At 40.5% G+C, this 19,154-nt stretch overlaps 2 protein-coding genes and 1 pseudogene across 2 annotated transcripts; all 3 read left to right on the top strand.

Annotated features, from left to right (window-relative positions):
* Nucleotides 1-5,321: 5,321 nt before the first annotated feature.
* LOC144535557 (nanos homolog 1 pseudogene) lies at nt 5,322-7,102 on the top strand (annotated as a pseudogene).
* A 3,433-nt stretch (nt 7,103-10,535) lies between these two features.
* On the top strand, nt 10,536-12,599 carry neff2 (neuronal intermediate filament family member 2). The gene is made up of 3 exons (XM_078278099.1): nt 10,536-11,543; nt 12,176-12,300; nt 12,539-12,599. Exons 1-3 carry the CDS (start codon nt 10,536-10,538, stop codon nt 12,597-12,599), a joined length of 1,194 nt encoding a protein of 397 aa, XP_078134225.1.
* Nucleotides 12,600-15,964: 3,365 nt separating this feature from the next.
* Nucleotides 15,965-18,235, top strand: mrps26 (mitochondrial ribosomal protein S26). Its single transcript, XM_078277236.1, has 4 exons — nt 15,965-16,342; nt 17,150-17,296; nt 17,444-17,567; nt 17,787-18,235. Exons 1-4 carry the CDS (start codon nt 16,122-16,124, stop codon nt 17,916-17,918), a joined length of 624 nt encoding a protein of 207 aa, XP_078133362.1. The 5' UTR covers nt 15,965-16,121; the 3' UTR covers nt 17,919-18,235.
* The last annotated feature ends 919 nt before the right edge of the window (nt 18,236-19,154 follow it).

The following is a 19,154-nucleotide window of genomic DNA, read 5'->3' as shown; positions in this document are numbered from 1 at the left end:
AATGGCCACACATTGTGAGAACAAGGCTGCCATTTGGCTACAACGGAAGTAACTCTTTGACTTCTTATTGTTATCGTGGCTAGTTTAAGCTTATCATGCGCTCCTTTAGGTGTCTTTAAGTGCCTAAAATTTACATTATGCCTTTTATTGCTCCTTGCTTCCTATCGACTTTAAGGGGAAAAAACTAAAAACTTAAAAATGTCAATAACAATCAATATGTATTAGTTTTTACGTATTTAAAAGACCATTAGACAACTGCAGCACATTCAGAAATATGTTGAAAGAGAACTGAACACATTATTAACATTATTACACTAGTTTTGAGTTAGCTGTAGAATTTTATGAGGATAGGGCTGGCGTTATTCTGTAATTTTCATATTTTTTTTACAAATTCCATGAAAAGACCAAAACCAACAATGCGTTTCTCAATATTTTCTGACTTCCTTACCCTGTCAGTAGCACTCATCCCTAAGCCCAATGGTTTCTACTGAAGATCTTAAAAACACAAATATATTGATTTTTTTTAAGGCTTGATACTTTCAGAAAACATCTGGGAACTGTCATTTCTAGTAAACATGAGTAAACTGTGCATTGTGTTAGGGACTATTTACAGCTGCGGACTGATACTCATTTGGTGTGCTCATGGGTGTTTACAGCAGCAGGACGGTGTATGGATCAAAAATAAACTACAGTACCCAGTAAGATGGAGCTCTATGAAGAATAAGATATATCATATACTTGTCAGTAGCATTAATTCATTGTTGGTTTTAGTCTTTTTCATGGGAACAGTAAGAAAAATAGAACATAAGACTTATCTTTCCATTTAAATCACTTAATGTCCTATAGGGGCAAAGTATATTTCTGATATGCTTGAAATATCCACTCAGTTGCCAGTTTATTAGGTACACCAAGCTAAAACTAATGCAGTCTAACACAACAGTCCTGCAGTAAATCCTCCCTTAATAGAGGCTATACTGTTCAGTTTTTGTTGAAACTGTTTTAGAGAGGTGTTGATTCAACTGTATCATCTTTTTGATATTGCATTATATTGACATGTGTTTCTCATATTTTGTCCATCACATTTATATCAATGAGGGTATGGGCCAAATAATAGAAACATCTCTCGGTATAATGCAATACAATTCACAGCACAGCAGCACAAACTACAACCTCAGAAATAACCATAGGGTTGAATCAATGCATCTTTAAAAAAGTTGATTTATTGCAGGACTGTTTCAGCTAGGTGTACCTAATAAACTGGCAACTGAGTGTTTAAACCTAACCACAACAAAGCTGCATTTTGTTAACTCTGGCCTCTTTTAAATCTAAATTAAAAAACGGTACTGTTTCCCTGTGTCCTTGACTGATTTATTTTATTTTCTCCTAGGCACTTTAGTTTCCTTTATTAAATTTGGGGTAATTTATTACTGCACTGTAACTACACTGAAACTGTACTCTGTTTATTATTTCTATCTATTTGTATCTTATCTTAATCTGCTTAAATTGTTAAATCTTTATTGTGTTTTAATCCTACTTTTCCTTACAAGCACTTTTTGAATTGCTGTCTGTGTTTTAGAGGTGCCACACAAATACAATTAAACTTGCCTTGACTCCTGTTTTCATGCCAGATATCCTTATGTAAGATCAGCTGTTGCCCTTTATCAAGTGATGGGACTCTGAATGAAACTCTGTATTTCATATTCATTATCAATACTTTCTTTGTTGCTGACAAACACGTTTTGCATCAAGAGTAATATAGGCACCCTGAAGCAGCAGAGCCACATGTCATATTGGCCCCAGTGCAATGTATCTATTGTGATTTGGCAGCCATTCATCTTTTAAATGCTCTCTCATGATTTCCTTTGTGCATGCAGAGCCGGAGGTGCCCTTGAAAATGGACCATGTGGTGTATCCTGATTACAATTTATTCCCACATACAAGAAACTGTCTCACTGACACCATTTTTCTTCATGCTTTGTCCCATCTACACAATTGCTGGAAACTATTGCAGCAGCAAATGTATGCTCTTTTCGAAGAATCCATTTGAATGTTTATAGGGTCAGGCAAATTCAGGATTTTAACATAATTTAAGATCAAATTCAATCCTTTTGGAACACCAAATACAGGTCTCTCACTTCATTATTTATATGGATTGCCAATGTACACAAACCATAAAAACCTAAAGTTGTAATAAACTGGTGTAAAAAAAAAAAGCAACACTGAATCCAGAAGTAGGAAGATAAAACTATGGATATAAGTTTTTATATATATTTGCCTATAACACTGAACCACAGGATCTTTTTCAGAGACTCCTTTTAAGCCTGTGAATGACTGATATTGATTTATTTCATCAATGAAAACCCCCACAGTGGTGGCAAACTGGATCTTAGCTTGAATTTTAAAATATAAGACATGCAAATGACTTTTGTCTCAACTTTGACTGCCTTTAATATTTCACTTGACTGTCTGACAAAAATAGTAACATAGTCATTGTCCCAGCAGTCAGGTCAGTTATCAAGCTCTTTTTTTGGGCGTCTCTGTCTTACTAAGCTTTAACTGGCGCATACACACACACACACACACACACACACACACACACACACACATGCGGCACACTCCGTTTTAATGCATATTAATGAATTTAAACGGCCCGCTGTAGAGAGGAGACAATGGAGCAGAGGAGGGCTGGTTGTGAGCACAAAGCCGAAGACTCAGGGGAAGCGGAACAGGTGCAGGGAGGACATGGCAGCTTCACGTGGAACGACTCATTATAGGTTCATCGGTGCAGGAAGGGATCTGTCAAAGTGGTCAAATGCAAGATCCTGATTTTTTTTTTGTCTTCATGGTTCATTGTTGTGGTGTCACTGCACTTTGTGTCCTAGAAATCTCTTGTACATGATTATTTTTTGTTGATGAATGTGAGCGCTCTTTTCTTGATATATTGGTAGGAAACGTTTAGCTTAAAGCGGGAGTGTCAAACATACGGCCCGTGGGCCAGAACCGGGCCACCAAAGGGTCCAATCACTCGATGGTGTTTTTTGCCCCCAACGGCTCCTTCCAGGCAGCGCTGTGACCGCTGCCTCCAAGGCACCTAACCCTAACCATAACCATAACCCTAACCATTGCTAAATTGACTTCAAGGCAGCGCTGCGACCGTTGACTTCAAGGCACCTAACCCTAACCATAACCCTAACCAGTGCCTAATCCTAGTGCGTAGAGCCGTTGGGGGCTAAAAACACAGATAAACGGTCCAATCCGGCCCACTGGATGACTTTGCAAAGTGTGAAAATTGCAGAGAAGTAATTCATTCCAATTCCAAATGTACCACTTTGATCTCAGAGAATATCCTAGTTCTTTTTTTGCACCGAGGCGCAGCAACCCGTTGATGCCGCTGTCGCTGCTGTTTTAAAAGATTCCAAAGGCAAGTTTGAAATCAACAATTCCTACAAAAGAAGGATGCGTTTGCCTAACTACCGACCGGCTTTGGTAAGTACGTCACCCGGATCGTTGGTCTGATTGGTTGAAGGACTATCCAACTGCGTACAGAGTCATTTGAACTACGCCCGTTGATCACGCCTCTTGTGCAGTAGAAAATACAGAGCAGACTCCCCAGACTAATGTTCAATCTTAAAAGATTGAGCTTGGTCTGGTAATAGCCAGACTACCTCTCTTCCGGATCCATAACATTATTTTTTTTCCTACAATGGCCTTAGAACGCTGTCGTAGCAGAAGCAATTTGCGTTTGCCAACATTAAGGTGACAAGAAACTCTGTGGCAGATAAAGTTTCTGATCTTTCTGGAGTGGTTTTACTGCTCTGGCCCACTTGAGATCAAAATTGGGTTATGTGGCCCATGAACTAAAATGAGTTTGACACCCCTGGCTTAAAGGATAGGTTCACTTATTTTCAAGTCATCAACAATACTCACATACTCATATGTACATCCACAACAGTATTTGGTCACTGTTATCATTCCTCTTCTAAATACTAGCCATGAAGAGATCCATTTTTAATGTAGGACATGTGGGACAAAATCTTCAGAAAAATGTGTACCTATCCTATAAAACTCTCCATTATCTAGAAACTCCTTATAATCTAGTGTAGGCCAATGGCTCCCAAATTTTAGTGGCATGTGACACCCTAAAACAAAGCTGTGTCTACTGTGTGTGACCCCTTGTCAGGTCGTCTATAAATTGTATGTGACTCCTTATTTTCAGATTGTTTTATCAGAATAATGTTTAGAGTCCTGAAGTGGTGATTTACAAGAAAAAAACAGCTAATAATAAAAGAAACAAAATGTGTCTGAGATATTACGCTGGTGAGAAACTGAAGCGCCGCACAGGAATTGTTCCTATTCTGCATTTGGTGGCACATTCTTGTTTCTTGTCTGTAATGTTAGGGGAAGCAGCAACAGACTGCAAAAAAAATATTTTAACTGTATCGTGCCAAGTTATCCAAAGATCTTTAAAGGGAAACTCCAATGATTTTACAGAAGAAGATCGTGGTTACTTAGTCTGTGAAAACAGTTTATAATGTTTTCTGTGGCTCTAAAAGCGTTGTCGGGTCTGAGAAAATCACCCTGATGATGTAATGAAGGCTTTCTGAGCTTAGCTTAGACCAATATCTGACTCTAAAACATGTGTTTAGGGTGAGAGGCTATGAGAAAAATGTAGGATCCCGTGTTTTTTTATAGCTTGAGACAAACTATAGACAAACAGTCAAGGAGTCATGGCCTCTGCTGCATTGATTGACTATTCTTTTTAAAAATCTGTTTTTCAAGTCTCTTAACTTCATGGAAAATCCAAAATCAGTGGAGCGGCCTCTTTACATAACAAACAAAGCATCATTAAAAACCCTTTATGACCTGGCTGTAAATTGAATAATAGTTGTTTTCTAAGTACACATTAAAAATCACAAAACTTGCTGACCAAATGTGTGTCAATATTGCAAAAATGCAGTTATGGGTTAAATGTATCGGTAGAAAACCACCCAACACCACGGGTGTCAAGGCAAAATAGTTTTTTTTTTAGTTCTCTCTTAAAAATCAACAAAAAGAACACAACAACCTAAAAAATGCTTCTGAGAAGAAGAAAAAATGCCAGTTTCTCTCAACCAACAGGATAAATAGTTATCTTGCAACACAAAGAGACATTCTTTCTGTGATAACAGTCACATCCTGGGAGGGAAACTGATTTTGCTCAGCTCAGTACCTCCCTGCTCTGGTGTGTAGACCCTCCTATGGGGCCAGAGAGATAATCAACTTGAACCAAACCACGCCTCCCTTTTTTTATTCTGGGGGATTTATCAGCGCCTACATGTTGACTGCTCTGCATTCTAGACCCAGCGAGAGAAGAGAGTAGATCACCTCAACACACTATCCATGCTGACGCCATCCGAAACGCCTATTCACCACTGTGGACATTAAACTCTGCAGCTCCGACAGCATGGATTTTCTAGACAGCGGTTACCTGGACGCGCGGTCTCCCTATGATAACACCTTTAATTTTTGGAACGACTACCTCGGCCTGTCGACACTTGTAGCCAAAAATAAAATCAACAGCCCGTCCTGCAGCCCCAACTCTATAACCGAGTCCCTTAAAGCGACCCTGGGCTTGGAGGACGATTCCCCGGTTTGCTCCTGCGTAATTGGGCACGGCCGGGACAGCGACGGACACTTGGACTGCTGCTGCGCGGCCCCGGGCTCCCCGCCGATCTCCATCTACGATCTCAAGGAGCGCCTCTCGCTCCTCAGGCCGTACGAACACCTTGCTGGTGATTCGCCGCTGGGAGACAGAGATTCACCCCCATACAGGGGCAGCTTCGCCGGCCTCGACCTGCTCTCCATGGACAGCAGGCGCAAACAGACTCAGAGGGGCAAGCCGGAACCGAAGGTGTGCGTCTTCTGTCGGAATAACGGCGCCCCGGAGGAAGTTTACGGCACCCATATCCTGAAGACAGCGGACGGCAGAGTCCTGTGCCCCATCCTCCGGGCATACACCTGTCCCCTCTGCAGTGCTAACGGCGACAATGCGCACACCATCAAGTACTGCCCGCTTTCCAGAGACCAGCCGAGCCAGAGAGTGGCAAAGGGAGGCAGACCGATTGGCAAAAGGCTGAAAATCTTCTAAGCGAGGAGATGAATGAAGTTGGAGTTGCACTGTAAATTGCATGGCAGTCATGTTTGTCCCATTTCATGCACAAGACAAGTCTGGAGAGAAAGATTTAAAAAAAAAAAAAAAGAAAAAAAAAAGAAGATTTTATAGATTTTTTGTATGTCTGCTTCACTTGTAATGTTTTTCGTCATCCTGTAACTCTATGGGCACATAGTTTACACCCCTCCCCAGCACTCTTAAGGACTTGGTGATAAATAATGAACCAAAGTACTGTACAGATCGACCTGTGAATGACCACCTTCATACTGTCATCAGAAGTTGCTGTGTTTCAAGAAGCACAGTGCCAGTGCAAAGAGCCCTGTGCATGTCAGCGGGGCTGCTCTGGTTTTTTTTTGAGATGTCACCATAAATGAATATGCAGCACTCCTGATATGAGATGAATGTTTAGTCCCATAGTTCATTGGCCCTGGATGTAAGAAGTCTGACAGGCCATGCAAGATATGTTCTTCTTTATATCGAGCACAGTTATTTTCTAAGAGAAATGTTTTGTACCAAAGGAATACACTTTTGCATTCAAACCTAGCCTAAAGGTAATTTCTGTATTGTTTATATGTTGGATGTCTTATATTCTTCATGTGATTTTATGTGGATCTAGTATTTTGCAGATTTCAACTGAATGTAAAACAGTGGAAGGTAGATCTGGCACGCAGTTCACCTACATGTTCTCCAAGAAGCTCCAAGCTATATCATTTCAGTTTACTGTTAGAAAATACAGACGCTGAATGGATTTTTTTTTTCACGTGGAAATATATTCCTGCAATTCTTGTAAATGTATTAAAGGGGTGAACAATTTAGCAATGAAAAAAGCCTGACATTCCAAAGTCTTTATCTGTCAATAGAAATGTTTTATGTACTTATTTCTACCTTATGTATCATTGGGAAATATATTCACTGTAAATGACTCTGAATAAACTTGGAATTTGCATTTTTCTTTGACTATGGGACTGCAACTGTTTTAATATACCATCAATCACTCACCTATCAGCAGCGATAATATGACTGAATATGTTTTTTTGGGCTAAGATTGTTTTGTCATACATTACTGAATAAGCATTTTCACAACTGTCTTTCATCTGAAGACATTTACACCCAGAAATAGTCACATTGACATGTGATGCAAATTCGCCACCTAGTGTTTAAAACCTTAAATGACAATCACCTTTATTAAAAGATCTACACTGGACTTGCATATAAGCACTGGGCTATTTAATAAAATTGATCTTTAGTGAAGGAGTGTGTAAATGAATGAGAACTGAGCCAAGACCATGCTTTTCATAATTTATGATGGATTGGTTTTAGCCATGTGAGAGAAAATCAGGAAGTTCTTTTAAAGTCAGCTCTGATTAGAAACGTATAATGTGGGTAACCTCACATATCTGGGACTGACAACTTGTGAAAACCCTTCAATGCCAGAAATTAAAAACAGCTCATTGTACCCTAAAGTCCAGGCATGTTTGTGTGTTGATCAGTTTGTAATGTAGTTCTTTTTAAATCATGTTTACATGCAACATTATCTCAGTAATCAAAAATAAAACGTTAGTACTGAGAGATAGGCCACCAAGAAACACAGTAAACATTTTTCCTTTATATATTTTAAATGTTATATATATATTCACAGGCCTTATTGGAGAGAGATTATTCTTTCTGTGCAGAGAAAAACAGCTGGTGGGCGTATTTTGTTAAATTTGTAACAATAGCTCTAGATGAAACTTTTCCAAATGAGATCTGTGGATTCCTGTGAGTAACCATGTCATATTTGGAATAAGGCACTGCTGCTAAGTGTTGAAGTGTAAAGTGAAAAATCTTGTTCACTCACTATTTGAATGAACTACAGCTGATAGCTAAAATACTCAGGAAGATGCACCAAAACACTCCTGCTAAAAGAGGGGGGGGGGAACGATTTGATTGTGTTTGATTGAGCTGTCCCTTTTAAAGGTTAAGCAATCGATGCATTTCATTGACCTCGATTGGCAGCTACTAAAAACTGCAACAGTTTAAATAGACCTTATCCCCCTCTACGACAGCTTACAATACACAGTAAAATGTGCCAAAAATGAGGTGAGCATTTCTATGGAAGCCCAGTATTCATGTTAAATGATGTTTTAACCCATAATTAGTCCTGCAGTGCGTATCAGGCCATGACGTCATAGATCTACTGATAGGCGACACTGTTCTGTAACCCTGACTGCACGTACCTTAAAGCTGCCTTTAAATCCTACAAATTACATTCAAGTTATAAAAGCCTTCGGATGTAACAATAGGCTTTTTTTTCACAGCAGACTGTTTTTTTGGTGCTGTGAGCACTACAGATCAAATGCCATTAGCCTTATCTGCAATTGAGTAAAAAACAGTACAGCTTGAATAATCAAGCAACCACACTGAAGCTACTCCAGCTACCACTAACCAGGGGCTGGAGCTGGACGCCCTGTATACATGTTCAAATGTACAAATCAACTACAAAATAGATACATTAATGAACTACGGCTAAGGTGGAGAGAATCAGTTTCATCTTTTTAAGTCTTTTTGGGTGAACTGTCCCTTTAAATGTTGAGCAATCAACGAGCGTCATTGACCTCTTTTAGCAAGAACTGCAACAACATAAATGGAATTTAGAGCACCTCCCTCTACAAAAGCCTTTGGAAGTAACTAACACAATAATGTCACAATTTTTGCAATAATCTAACTAATTGGCTCAGATCCCTTTACTTCGGCAGGTATTAAGATTTCAGTTTGGGAACAAAAACTGATGGAGGATATTGCCTGGCTAAATGGTGTCACCTACTGGCATAATAACACTGCTTTATTATTTGCTTTTTAGGCTTGCTGGCGGCTGTGTAGTAGAACTTCAGAGGATGCCAAGGTTTTCTTCCCAAGACTCCTCTTCTATCAAATCAAATAAAGCACGGGGCTTTATTCCCCAAAATGTTTTAAGGCTTAGGTTTATCAGGGTGGTAACTTTGACGTATTTCCTGTGCAGTCATTCTCAAAGTTAATGAGAATAATAAAATAATCACGATGTATATAATGAAAAGATAATGCTACTAAATCAACACTGCTGATAAATTATGGTAATTTTGTGCTAGAAATCTTAATTATTTTCCCTTTAGGGTTTGCTTTAAAAGAGACAACTGTGTTGAAATCAGTGTGAAAATGTCTGCCACCAAAAACATGTCCTTGTGCAGAGATCTTAATCGATTCCTGTATAAGAACATCAGCTTGTAGCCTCTTTTTTCAAACAAATAGGCTACTAAGGGTGATTTAAAGACACCCTCTGAGTCATCATGGGTATTAAGCAGGAGGAGTGTTTCTCTGTGTCAGCACATACAGATAGGACATCAGTGACTCATCAACTTGTAATCTAAATAGATCAGACAGATACATTTTAAGATAATCTGGGAACAACAGCAGTATATAGAGCATGGCAAAGGCGTATCTATCTTATAAAGGACATTCATAGCAATACAGGAAGCAATGGAAGAGAGGAGATGATGAAAAAGAAAAGTGCATAAGAAGAAAATATTACTTCTTTTTTTTTAAATATCTGTAAAGTATAAAGCAACAAAACAAAGCACCAGCCATCTGTTTAATGTTTAATTAGCAGGAAAGATTCTTGACATCTGTGCATGTTGGCTAATGTGGGATTATTCACCCATATCATCATTCATATTATTCAGTTAAAGCAGTGGGCACTTATCAACCACATCAATCTATTTAAGTACCAAGCAATCTGTGTGGTAATTGATTTATTGTTTTTCTATAACATAAACCCTTAAGTGTCTGTCTGTTTATGTATATGCCCATTTAAGCACTGTGTATTTGCTTTTATTTGCTTTCCCTAAATGGGTTGTGGAAAAGACTTTGTTACAAGTCATTTTCACAAGGTTTGCCCCAGTTTTAATGTGGATGTGTTCATTGCTTGTGAGATGCGTCTGAGAATGCACTGAGGGAATAAAGTTGAGTATAATGTGCCTCCAGAAATGCATAGTAATGAGAGTAATTGATTGCAAGGCTATCTTTAGGGCAGATTAAAAGAAAACCTGCTCTACCACGTCAACCCTGCCTGCTGAGGCTGAGAGTGAGTCTGAAAACCAACCTCCTCTCTTCTCACTGCAGCAGTCTGCTATTGGCCTGGTGGATGCTGACAACACTGATGTTTCTCTGTGGTGGAGGGGGGGGGGGGGCAGCCTCACTCTATAAAAGCCAGGGATCTGCAGCATCACTGAGCTGGTGCAGTGCAAAACGCCCACTCATCATCACCGATGGTGTGCAGAACAAGGGGGACATAAAAAAACCTTCTGAAACTAAAAAAATCCCACATCCTTTTTCTTAAACAAAACAAAAAATACACAACAAAAAATTCATCATGAGCTATGATACCTTCTTCTCCTACCGCCGCCCTTGGGACAGCTACAGAGGCTCCCAAACCACCACCAAATCCTCGATGTCTTCCTCCCTCTACTCTTCTCCTCGAGCTCCTCCGTCTGGGAAGAGGATCCAGAGGCTGGCCTCCTCTTCCCTGCCAGACCGGTCTGAGCGGATGGACCTGGCTCATGCCAGCTCCCTCAACACAGAGCTGCTGGGCGTGCGCTCCCAGGAGAAGGAGCAGCTGGTGGACCTGAACGACCGCTTCGCCACCTACATCGAGAAGGTGAGGCACCTGGAGCTGCAGAACCGAGCCCTGCTGGCCGAGCTGGAGGCGCTGAGGAGGCGGCAGAGCGAGCCGTCCCGTCTGCAGACGCTCTATGAGGGGCAGTCGCGGAGTCTGAGGGCCATGATCGACTCGGAGAACGGCGAGAAGATGCGGATGGAGGCGGAGAGAGACTACCTGCATGACGTGTATGAGCGGATGAAGGAACGCTTTGAGGAGGAGGCGGGGCGGCGCATAGATGCTGAGGAGGCCCTGCAGAGGGCCAGGGAGAAGGCCAACAGGGCCGTGCTCTCCAACTGTGACGCCGAGGCCACCGTGGTCTCTCTCTGTGATGAGATGGTGTTCCTAAAGAAAGTCTTTGCAGAGGAGCAAGCGGAGCTGCAGGCCCAGCTGCAGGTGGCCAACATCAGCGTGGACGTGGAGGTGTCCCGTCCTGACCTCTCCACTGCCCTGCGGGACATCAGGGCACAGTACGAGCGGCTGGCAAACAAGAACATGCAAACCGCCGAAGACTGGTATAAGAGCAAGTTCGCAAGTGTGGCGGAGATGGCCAGCAAAAACAACGAGGCCGTGCACGCCATCCGGGAGGAGACCATGGAGTACCGGAGACTGCTTCAGTCCCGCTCTTCTGAGATCGAATCTCTCCGGAATGTCATCGACTCCCTGAACAAGCAGCTGGAGGATCTGGAGGAGACGCAGGACAAAGAGGTGGCAAAGTACCAGGTGAATGAGGGATATTTGGATCCTGATCCGCATGAATATTCACGCAGTAGGGGAATGTGAAGCAGTATGAGGTACCTGGTCTGGTTATCTGCCCATTTGTGCTCAGATATGACATGAGAGGTGCTCTCTGATAGAAACAATCTTCTTTGGACAGCAGGAAAAGACAGAAAGATGAAATATGGCATGTAAAGAGTCACAGAGATAAGAGAGAATAATATTAGTAGACACCAGAATCAAAGACAGCACTCATGAAGTAGAGAAACAGCAGGAAGAAGCTTCTTTTTGTGACAAGATGTAAATATAGTCACTGCAGCAGCTACACCCTCCCCACACTTTAGTGCTCAGCAGGAAATGATGGCAGGCTCACAGCATAGGTAACAATCTGCAAGGTTACTGTCTGAATGAAGTGAGAGAACATAACGTAGCTACACACTCTAAAAAGACATCAGGGATTTAAATGTTATATGCTATTTAAATGGTATTTACCACTTTCCAACCGTTTCCAATTATTTGGAAGCAAATCTATTTAAGCAAAACCAAGCTAAAATAAAATATGTATCAAAGGTTGTACACATCCTCGTGTCTAGCATCACTAACTGTGATATTTGAAATGAATGACATTGCATTCACAGATGAGGATAAGTGAGCTAGAGCGGGATATCACCGACGCCAAGCAGGAGATGGCGCGCTACCTGAGAGATTACCAAGACCTTCTCAATGTGAAGATGGCGCTGGACATTGAAATAGCTGCGTACAGGTGAGATCTGGCTTTTGTCTCTCCACTAATATTGGACATTAAGTTTATCTTAAACAAATATGTAAGACGATATGACTTTCTCTGGGGCAATGCATTTAAAAAAAGACCTCGTTTTTTAATCTCACCTGACAGAAATAACTGTTTCACATGTTCAATTAATGTATCACACTTTTTCCGTAAATAAGCACCAATAAAACACAGTAAGCTCAAGCATAATCGGTTTTCTTTTTCTTTGCAGGAAACTCCTGGAGGGAGAAGAGATCCGTCTGGCTTACCCTTCCCTTGCCATTCTTAACTAAAACCTAAATGCCACCAGCCTGGCATCAACCTGGATACTTCATTCCCCTTCTTTCCTGCCCTGCCCTGAAAATCACGCTCTCTCCCTCCCTCCCTCCCGCTCTCATTTCTTTAACGTTATCTCCTCTGTTATCCCCCCCCCCCCCCCCCCCCAAAAAAAAAAAACTCCTCCCAAATCGCAATCCAAAGCTCATCCTTCTCAAGACAGATGCGCCCTTGTGAAAAACAAGAGGTCCACCAGAAGTCCCCCTTCTTCTACACACGTTCTGACACCACACATCAAGAAGATGGCAAACTGTAAAAACGCAGAGTGGCTGCACTGCATTAGTTGCATAACTAAGTCGGACAGCAGTATTGTTTTGGCTGAGTTCCTCTCTGTCACACACGTTAAGGTCCAAGCAGCAGAGTTCCTATTTGACTCTTGTGAACCCTCGTTGTGCAAACATTTGACCAATTGTTTGTGAAGGAGGACAAATACAAATACCCCATTCATCTCTTGATGCTTGGACTTTATCTGTGTTTGAACTGATGCAAGAAACCTGCAGCATTATTGACCGGGAACTCTACCAGTCGATCATGCATTGTCCTGCACCCCTGGCTCTCTAGTAGTCAGTGAAACAGTAACCTTAAAAGAATTCTTTTCACTATATTAAAGACTCATTGTTGTCTTTTTTAGTTATTCTTCCTCAGCATTTACACAAATACTACACGTTTGGTTGGTTTAAAAACCAGAGGGAGTTTGGGTCTTTTCTATTTGGCCGGTTATTTAAATTTCTAATTTCTAATAAAACTGTGTCTTTTCTTGCATAAGTGTCTGGACATGTAAATGCTGTGGAAGACTAAATGTTACTGGTTTCTCCGTATATATCCATGCAGTGTGTCTCACAGCTTATCTGCATTAGATTTGTTTGTTTTTTGTTCTGTGAGTTCATTCAAAGCTAAAACGATTAAACTGAAAGAGTGTAAAAGTGCAGGAGCTCCTTGTTGTTTGTCTGCTGATGTTAGATCTAAATGGTGCTTTACATCTGTGAAACTAATACCAAGTTTGCACCATCAAGCTCGGTGTACCTGTAACGGCCGGCAACAAGCTGAATAAACATATAACTGACCTGCAAATCAATTCACATCTCTGGTTTTCATTTGCCATTTTTCAGGATGTTTAGGACATTACAACGGGTTGAAGAGAAGAGCTCATTTTGATGTTGTGTCTCCACTGTAGCTCTCATGTACAACAAAATGATTTGTCTATGTTTTGTCTAGTTTTAGAGACTTAATGCATATCCAAACAAGGTGAATATTTCAGTCATAATGACCCAGATTCCAATCACGGGGCTCTTCTCCTTATCAGTGATGATCTACAAACAACTGCAAAATGTTAACGAATGTCTTTTATAACTAAATCCAATTTCAAAGATGAGGCACCTCTAAGGTGCAATGAATATATAGAAATTTATATAGTAATGGTTAATAGTGAAAAGCTAAAGGGACATTCCATCAGTGACTTGGCAGGCTGAATCTGACACTGCTGAGAATGGTGAATATTTTCCATGTGTGATTCTTCATTTGGAAGTTATCCGAGTTTCGAGAAAAAAACGTATAAAGCCGGCTTCACACTGCCTGCGTGGCGTGAGCGTGTCAGCTGCGTGGCGTGTCCGTTTATATTTCGGCTCCCATGTTATCTGGTTAGAGCTTGCACACTGCCTGCGTGACACGCACGTCTCAGGCGCGTCATTTTGACACAAATACATATTAATAAATGACATTTTGATGTTTGAAAGTCTCTAGGTTTTGACATAAATGCAGATATAAATGTAATTTAAAAGAAACAATAATAAATAATTATCGATTTTCAAATATTGCACCTGTCAATACAGAACGAGATATTCTGTAGCCTATTTTGCCGTCAGTACTGCCGACGTTGTATTTGTGGTATTTAATTTTATCAATGGGAAACATGTGTACAGACAAGGCTAGCAGCAGCAGCGCCACATCAGACACGTTTCTGGTGTGAAAAGACAAAGAAAAATCCATGCAGCCGCCACGCAGCTGACACGCAACAGAAACACCACCACGCAGCCAGTGTGTGGCCGGCCTAACAATGGCAAAACACGTCTCTTCATCCTGCTAAAATGTCTCCTTACTTACAGTTCTCAATGAACAGCACTGCACCATTTCCCATCATTCCATGTTCCTGGCATTCTGACTGTAGCTGTAATGCGTTGGTGCCTTGTCTCAGCAGGATCATACCAGGCTGACACCCGGCATCCCTCTGAACCCTGAAGAAACACACAAGAAATGCAGTTTTCACATTTATTTTTACTGCATATTGTGAGTGAACAAGAGAAAATAAAAACATTAAGTGTTTTCAAGAGTCAGTTGGTTTCTGCTGTTGAGGACATCAAATTCTCTGACGTCATATTTAACTTACTAACTTATGTTTGACACAAGTTTTAAGTAATTAGAAGTACTCTCATAACTGAAATGAACTGTTTTTTTTAAGAAACTTACTTAAGTAATTCCAATTCCTTTCAATTGGATTTTCATTTGATTTACATTTACTCAAGTACTGCATTTGAGTAACAATTTTACTTGAGTATTTCCGTTTTATGCTACTTTATACTTTTACTCCACTACACTTCAGATGGAAATGTTGTATTTTTTACTCCCTAGCCCTGGTTACTTGCAACTTTGCAGATTCAGATTAATAATACAAAATATAATGAATAAAATAATGATATAGTATATTTAGGTAAGATAAGGTAAATCTGTATTGGTCCACAAGCTACCCAGCAGTAAACTAATTAGCCCCACCTTTACCAGCTGCAACATTAAAGTGATGTAACGTTACACATGAGTGTATCAGTAATTATAATCCAGTATAATATGAAATGGGCCATTCTGCTTCTGCAGTAATAATTTTGGTACTTTAAGAATGTTTATACTTATATACTATTACTTGTACTTTTACTTAATGTAAAAGATTTTAGAACTTCTTCCACCACTTCACATGCACATGGCCAGGTAACTGTTCATAAATGTACCTGGCTGCTGAACAATTGTTGCGCTAATTAGCTAAGCTAACTAGCTAATTAGCTTTGTAGCTAGCTCTCTGCCACTATCTTAGTTTTACTTTGTTATATACTGTCTATGTCTATGGCCACTATAGATAGCTTACTGACTCGACGTTGTATTACACTAACACCGGTGTAGGAGAACTCATTTTTATCCCTAATGACCACAGACAATGTTGATGTATTATCACAGACAGTTAGTGTAATATAAGCACAAACATTTTCTGCTACCTACAGATGGCGGTAGAGGCATAGACAGTATGGGTAGAGGCTAGACAACGTCTAGCTAAGTTCCGCTGCAAATTACTTCCTTCGGTCAGAGGACGCCAACATGGCTGCCGCCTTCTGTCGATAACATGTCTGTCTCAATGTTAACTTTCAAATTCTTTGATTAACGGTTTCACAAACAGAGCGAGTAATAGTCTTCACCTGCAGCCACATTTCGACGCTGCCATGTTCCAGGTTATCGGCGGGAGGAGCATCCAGGTGGCCCGGCTCCTCGCACCCAGGAGCGCCGTGCTCGTGGAAGCTGTCCGGGGAAGAAAGTCCCGCACAGACCCGGTGGCCAAGTCTAAAGAGGGGCGAATCAAAGTTCCTCCCCCGGTCGACCCGGTGGAGATGGTCGTCCTCAAGGAGAGATACACGGAGTACCAGTTGATGATGAGGGCGCTTCGGTACGTTAAATCACCACTGTTAGTAACCGTAGTAACTGACATGTCTCGGACGTTAACAGGTCACTAGGTGTTGTGGCAAATTCAGTTTTCCTGCTCAAAATCTGTCCCCTGCGGTGCTGGAAATTGTTTCCCAAACTTTCAACATTTAGTTATTCTCAAAATAACATTTGTTTTACTATCAACCTCCATCCAATAAATGTGCCAACATTTGCATTCCAAATGTATGCTCTGTCAAAGTTGGTATTATCTATAAGGAATCTGAAAAAAAAAAATGCTTTTAATTTGCAGCAACACACACTCATTGACACACAGTACAGATAAATAGAGAAAGTAAAACAAATAATAGAAAACAGAAACTATACATGAGCAATTAAAGACACAAAGGAGAAAAGTGACAGCAGTGCGATTAATAGCATAGTATAGTGCTATATGGTATAGTGTTTTTATATATATATATATAGCTTTTCAAATGTGAAACATTGGATAGTAAAGTATTTGGCTTTTGGACTGTTGGTGCAACAAGACAAGCAGTTTAAATATTTCAATTTAGGGTCTAGGAATTTGTGATGATCATCATTCCTTATTTCTGACGTACATTCATACATCATTTTGTCAGAGTTGTGACATATTGTGTGCTTGAAGTTGATGATTTTGACACTGAAATCCAGTTTTAAACATGTATATTTTAACATTCTGACTGGTTTTTCATTTTTAAATATTGGGAATTGTAGTCGTGCCCTTCTATAAACTACAAGTGTCTACTGATTCTGCAGGAATTGATGTGGTTCTTTCCCCTGCGTTTGTCAGGCTGGAGTTTAAGGAGGAGGTGCTTCGGAAGAAGTACGAGGAGGAGACGGGCTCCCTGGCGGAGGAGAGGGCGAGGCAGGAGGCGGAGGAGCATCGCGCCCTCATGGCCTTTAACAACCAGGAGAACCTCCGCATGCTCAAACTCCGGTGAAAATAAACTCAAAATTACAACATGAGTAAAAACCTCATTCAAAGATACGATCAACCGTGTCTAGTTTCCATCTGGGTGCTTACAAAATGATTTTGTTCTATTTCCAAAAAATAAAAGCTCACTTTCTCCTCTGTATCTTTCAGGATTTTGAGGATCCAGAAGGAAAAGGAGGAAGCTGAGCGCAAGCAGGTAGAAGCTGCCATTCAGCGTGAACAAGAGCAGCAAGAATCCATCAAAGAAAAAGAGAGGGACATTTTAAAATTGCAGGTATGATTTTTTTTTTTTTTTTTTTTTTCAATCAATCTTTGTTTATCTTCTTTTTCTGTTTGGCTCCCTCCAAACTGAAGTGGACATTTTATATTAAAAATGTAGACTTCTTCTACAAAAAAGTGGAAATTTGAAATCCTGCATCAAAATAGCATCCTGGTTATATTCCTAAACTAAATGATCTTACAAATGTGGCTTTTTACTTTCAATCTCTTACAGGAGGAGGCCAAGAACTTCATCACATTGGAGAACTTGGATCAGCGTATAGAAGAAGCTCTGGACAATCCAAAGAATTACAACTTTGCCATTGACAAAGAAGGGAGAGTTGTTAAACAGACAATGCTGCAGTAAAACACCAGACCGACCTGTTCTGTGTCTCAGAAGATATAAGAAAGACGGATGAACATCTTTCAGGACTGGGATCTGAGTTGGAAGCGGATTTTCTTCAAATAAAAACAGAAAACCTTTAGCATGAGAAAACCAAGAAATATGAGACTTTATTAGCAGATAATTTGTAGATTAAAGTGACTGTTGATGGAAAGCTTCATTACCTGCCTTCATGTTTATTCCTTACTTGAGTGCTGTGTGTGTTACCGTAACATTTTCTGTTATCATTACTGTATTCTCAAAATATGTGATGTATGTAAAATAAATGAATGTTCACTGGAGTTCCCACTGAATTAGTCTGCATCTTTTTTTAACAGAATAGAATTAAAAATGAGATCCTTTTTTTTTTTTTTTTTACTTAACAGAAATTAGACTCCATTCTCTCCAGTGCACTTACTCAGCCTCCAAAACTGAAATAAGAGCTACTTGAAAACTGTCTAATAATTACCAGCCGTAACAGCGATGCTGGTATTGTTTTAACCTTGTAAGTCTGTGTGTGTCGTCATGGTAAAATGTGGTCGTGGAGACACCTACTGTAGCGTCAACTACCAAAGATGCGGTTTTGTGTACTTTGCCAGGTGTTTATATGTCTGCGGCCAGAGTTTGTCACCACGATAGCGTCGCGACCGTGCAAGATGCTTTCACAAAACTTTACAGGTGTGCAGATGAGAGTTGAAATTAAAGCTGCGTTTGAAAATGGGTGTGGTCCGAGCAAGGGCGCAAGTAGGGAGGTAAGAGGTAGGTTAGGGGCCCCTCCACTTTATGCCCCTGGCCAGATTTGGCGTTGCAGCTGGTGTGATCCCATCCCGCAAGAGGACTTGCGATGTGAGTTCAAAATAGCATAATTTTCTTTTTTACTTTTAGAATGTACTGTTGCATGCAGTATGCATACAATTGGGACATACTACTTCTTCATAACATTGCACCTTGAATTTTGACCCTCTTGATATATGCTGTGCAAAGGATTGTGGGTCAGATTAGCCAGAACAGCATGCTGGCTTGCATACTGCAAAATGTGACTGGATGCAGTAGGACATCCTGGTATTTTTGGCATACTGCATTTGACATTCTATGTATTGGAACATACCATTATAGGTATATGTATACCTTATTTTTTTTTGGCAAACTAAATAGCATGGTAGTAGGAGTACTGGAATGCAGGGATGGTGTCTAGTTTACAGTTTCTTTTTACAAAATGGT

The sequence above is a fragment of the Sander vitreus genome, chromosome 20, assembly GCF_031162955.1.
Source record: "Sander vitreus isolate 19-12246 chromosome 20, sanVit1, whole genome shotgun sequence".
NCBI classification, from domain to species: domain Eukaryota; kingdom Metazoa; phylum Chordata; class Actinopteri; order Perciformes; family Percidae; genus Sander; species Sander vitreus.
The sequence above is the reverse complement of the archived record's forward strand: the minus strand, read 5'-3'. Positions and strand labels throughout refer to the sequence as shown.

Excerpts from the sequence above, each read along its gene's own strand:
- neff2 (XM_078278099.1), top strand. The coding sequence starts at position 10,536 with ATGAGCTATGATACCTTCTTCTCCTACCGCCGCCCTTGGGACAGCTAC. Across the intron at positions 11,544-12,175 it reads AAGAGGTGGCAAAGTACCAG|ATGAGGATAAGTGAGCTAGA; the intron begins GTGAATGAGGGA and ends TTGCATTCACAG. Across the intron at positions 12,301-12,538 it reads ATTGAAATAGCTGCGTACAG|GAAACTCCTGGAGGGAGAAG; the intron begins GTGAGATCTGGC and ends TTTTCTTTGCAG.
- mrps26 (XM_078277236.1), top strand. The coding sequence starts at position 16,122 with ATGTTCCAGGTTATCGGCGGGAGGAGCATCCAGGTGGCCCGGCTCCTC. Across the intron at positions 16,343-17,149 it reads TTGATGATGAGGGCGCTTCG|GCTGGAGTTTAAGGAGGAGG; the intron begins GTACGTTAAATC and ends TGCGTTTGTCAG. Across the intron at positions 17,568-17,786 it reads GGGACATTTTAAAATTGCAG|GAGGAGGCCAAGAACTTCAT; the intron begins GTATGATTTTTT and ends AATCTCTTACAG.